The following is a 4,218-nucleotide window of genomic DNA, read 5'->3' as shown; positions in this document are numbered from 1 at the left end:
GTGAACTCTTTTCTATAGTTGCGATGAGCATATACATAAAGTTAACTATACATCATATACTTAATATTATTCATTTTGAGTTGTTTGGGCTTGGAATTGAGCTGTGGACATGATATGTTCAAATAATTGAAGTGAACAAAACAAGCTTGAGCTAATATTATTGTTATACTGTTATGATAGGCTTCAATTAGGCTAGAATGGTGATTTCGAGGTAGTTTAGTTCTTTCATTGCATACAACCTGGTTTGATTGACAAATGATTTTGTAGGTTCTGAATACGAAAATACACCATCTTGGTTCTGGTTTCTCAATAAAGAGCTTGTTCGTGTGGCTTCCTTTTCATACCATGAAGCTTTTGACCATCCCGTGATGTGTAAGATTTGGAATCAGTCAGAGTTCTTCTTTTGTGTTCATATTTTCTCTTTCATAGTTTATGATTGAATCATGTAATGTATAAACTGTAAAAGATAATTAGTTCTTATTATTTGGCAATTTGATATTATTTTTTGACAATTCGACAGTTGTATTTGACTTTTATCAAAGAGCAATTGAAGAAAGTGATATCCCCTGTTGTTGAATATATTTTTAGATTACTGAAATGAGTCTCTTTGATATTCTTACTTTGGTTTAGGAATTTAACCCTTATCCAAAACCCTCTTAAATCAGGCTACGGGAGGTTCTGTGCTTGGGTGTAACAGTTGGTGCTTATGATCTCACTCTATCTGCTGTAAGTTAACATTTATGAATTATAACTTCATCTACCCATTGTTGACCTTTGATAAAATTACCCTTCCTTCTTAGATGCCATCTTCTTGTTAATTTTTTATCTTTAACAGTTGAAGCATTTTGCATCTCCCATTGATCACATCCTTGACTTCTTTTACTATGTATGGTTGATCTAGCTAAAGTTCAAGGAGCACTGGGAGATAACGATCCATGTATTCCATTAATAAAGATTGTAGACTTCCCTTAGTCTTGTGTGTGAGTTTCAATATTTAGAATGTTGTTGGTCAGGATGTGAATCTTCGTTCTTTCCTCCTTATTGTGGGCTGAGGATGAATTGGACATGAATCTATCTTTAAGTGCCTACCTTATCTGATGAGAGCATGTCAACATGTGTGTGTGCTGTACTTGTTGGTTTTNTTGTTTCATTTATAAGAGGGTATAGGAGAAGATGAGAGAGAACATGCATGTGCTCTATCGGTGGTGAGGAAATTTTGATTTTGAGTTTGCAGAGTTTTTTGGTAGGTCCTTGAAGTTGATGCATCAGTTGTGTGCTCTGACGGATAATGTCGTTTGTAAAAGGGGTTCTGGATATGACCTTTTTCTTCTTAGCTTGTTTCACATCTTGCTATGTTTTGATATACCAGTTTCTGTAGAGAAATGTATAGACTTTTTNCCANTTGCATTGATTGAAGCACTTGATTCAATTCTTGAATCTCCGTGTTGAAAGAGGACATCTAATAATGATCAACTTGTTAAGGATAATTAGTGATTCATCATGGAGCTAGATTTATGTGCTACCTTTTGATGTGCTTGCACTGTAATTGTCGTGTTTGCCATATTCAATCTTTTACATGCTTGCATTTTAATTATTGCATTCATGATGCTTTTCGAAATTATTTTTTCTATATTATCTGTTGTTCTTTGTAAAATTATGCCAAACTAAACTGCTGGGAGCCTGGCACAAGCTTTTGTTAAAGTGTCCTTGTTACATGCAGGATGTCCCACTGGGAAACAAAGAAGTTTCAGATAGTGGACCCAATGGTAGGCGCCCTGATATTTCACTTCAAGTTCCTCCTAGACCTATAGGGTTTGGGAGCACTAGTGGTGGAACAGTTCTGGACCATTCTCAAAGTTTCAGCAAAGGGATATCATCATCAAGAGGCTTCTTGCGGGCCTTGAGCTTCAAAAGAAAAGGAAATGTAAGGGATGGAGAAAGAAGCAGCCTACTTAATTCAGACCCCAAGACAACTGCAGACAGTTCTAATATGGCCTCCATATCTGAAATTGCATGGAAAAGATGCACTTCTCTTCCTGTTACACCAGCATCAAATCTGTCTCCTTCAGTTGCTACACCCATTTCTGCAAGGACATATAATGAACAAACTAAGCCACATGTAAGTTATCTTCTACTTTGCTTTATTTATGGATTTTCTAGATGAAATTTTGTGCTAACTGTACCTGTGGCCATAGAAAAAGAGAATCNCATTTAAAGGTCATATTACACTCAGGAATCAGGATTTTGTTTCGAACATGCTATCAAAGAAACTGAACATTTGCCTCCACCAAAAAGGGAAAGATGAAACTGATCAGATGTGAGATTTTCAATGATGTATTTTAGAAAGCATGAAATTTAAACTCATGTTTAGTGCCTTCTATAGCATATCTTATTTTATGAATACAACACAATATGTCTGAAATCATTGTAACAATTGATGTTGTTGAGATTGGTGGAAAAAGTGTATTGGTTGTACAATAAATATTAGGGATTTTCAGCTTAAGTTCTTATAATATGAGAAGATAAGTTCAAATAAGTTTCGAGGTTAGTTGCATATAACTGATAGGTCATGAATCAACACTTTGTTTGGCACTTTGAGTTTTCTGGAGTTTACGAGCTCTAGATTCTTGGACCAGCTCTTGTTAATTACCTTTTCTAGTTTTGGTAGAAGTAAAGAAGCAATTTTTTGGGGAATATATGAAATTTATGCTAATGTTTGGGGCAATTGGCTATGTGTGTGCACATCTTTTATCGAGATTTCTTTGAATGAATAATTTCTCTAGGAGAACATTAGTCATTTGGTTTCGAGTTGACGTAAAGTTCATGATCTTCTAAGAGGGTCGTCCCTTATAGATAGGGATTGGGAAACTCTATTTGTNGACCTTAAAGGGAAACAAAAANAAGGATAAATTTGAGGCTAAATCCTTTCATTAAATTTGTGCACCTCTCTAAGTTAATCCTTTCACTAATAAAATCTGAGGCTAAATTTCATGTTTCTTAGTTTGGACACAGTTATATTCTACCATGAAATGTGCTTAGCATTGTTATAATATTTTAGATTCTCCAGAACTGCACTGCATGATGTATTATAAGTATCTAGAATCAGAGCAACGAGCACTGTTATTCATCATTTTGCTTGTATTAAGAACATACAAATTAGCACTTGGAAACTTTTATGCAAGTTGAAGGCAATGGATAAGCATCCTTTGTTTGAATATTGTTGACTAAAAATTATTTCTTTGAAACTCTTCCTGTCGTGCTTGGTTTTGTTCCACATTTTTATGTGGCCAGGTTCAGGGCTAGAAATAAGAGAGTTGTGTCAGACAGTAGAAGGCAGAATTTCTAATGTATTAATTTGTGATAAACTTCGNATGTTCCTTGTCATATTGCAGNCATATCTCAGTGCAGTTATCTACCTTTATGCTGATGACTTTAAGCAAGCTGAGAAGTGCTATAATGACTGCTCTCNGTAAGTTTCTCACTCCTTGTAATTGTGCCAAGTAGCTGCAAACTCAAATAGTGTGATATGGATCATTATAGCTTTGAATTTGTCATCATTGTTTTTGTTGGTGTNGCTGCTATTTTTTTCCTTTTGATTTCCAACTAAGTGTTTCTAGTTCCTAGCATAAATTACACGGTAAAGTTTTTGCTTTTAAAAAATGGAGACTTTTTGTTATTGTCCTCAGCTATATTGAAATTAATTAAATTGNTGAATCAGTTCATTCGATTACATTAAAGATGAGATTTGATATATGCATTTGAGATTTGGAAAACTTATGATATTGTTNTCTTCATTATAATGCAGATTTCTAATGAAGAGGTTAAGCATGTTAAGCATGGATGAAGTGTAAAACTGCACCANAAATTGTAATTTCAATCATTTATCTCAATTTTTACCCTTAAGTTGTTTTTGTATGAATGTATATTACACTTTAATTGTATTAGTAATTTGAATTCACTTTTCTAAATACATATTTTTGTGTATTTATTATATATTGCATGTGTTATTAATTCGAAAGTTATGTTTCTCTTATCAAATATATAAATTTTTAGTTATTGGATGCAAAAATAAAATTATTTAATTTTTTTTATAAAGCTATAAAGTTACATACGGATTTTTCCGTATGTAAATTATATACTAATGTTATATACGAATTATCCGTATATAATTTATATACGGATATTATATACGGATTATCCGTATGTAATTTATATACA

General features: G+C 33.3%; 1 protein-coding gene across 3 annotated transcripts; it reads left to right on the top strand.

Annotated features, from left to right (window-relative positions):
• The first annotated feature begins 688 nt into the window (after nt 1-688).
• On the top strand, nt 689-3,789 carry LOC106779442. Of its 3 annotated transcripts, none has more exons than XR_002666390.1 (3): nt 689-726; nt 836-937; nt 3,393-3,789. XR_002666390.1 is itself a non-coding variant. In XM_014667542.2 (3 exons), exons 1-3 carry the CDS (start codon nt 1,190-1,192, stop codon nt 2,303-2,305), a joined length of 525 nt encoding a protein of 174 aa, XP_014523028.2. In that variant the 5' UTR covers nt 1,128-1,189; the 3' UTR covers nt 2,306-2,567. The 3 variants fall into 3 exon arrangements, 1 of the variants encoding a protein (XP_014523028.2); XM_014667542.2 differs by lacking the exons at nt 689-726; nt 836-937; nt 3,393-3,789 and adding exons at nt 1,128-1,243; nt 1,721-2,119; nt 2,234-2,567; XR_002666391.1 differs by lacking the exons at nt 689-726; nt 3,393-3,789 and adding an exon at nt 1,721-1,810 and having other exon boundaries at nt 737-937.
• Nucleotides 3,790-4,218: the final 429 nt, after the last annotated feature.

This window comes from Vigna radiata, unplaced genomic scaffold (genome assembly GCF_000741045.1).
Source record: "Vigna radiata var. radiata cultivar VC1973A unplaced genomic scaffold, Vradiata_ver6 scaffold_281, whole genome shotgun sequence".
In the NCBI taxonomy this organism is placed as follows: Eukaryota; Viridiplantae; Streptophyta; class Magnoliopsida; order Fabales; family Fabaceae; genus Vigna; species Vigna radiata.
Note: the sequence above shows the minus strand (reverse complement) of the source record. Positions and strands in the feature narration are given on the sequence as shown.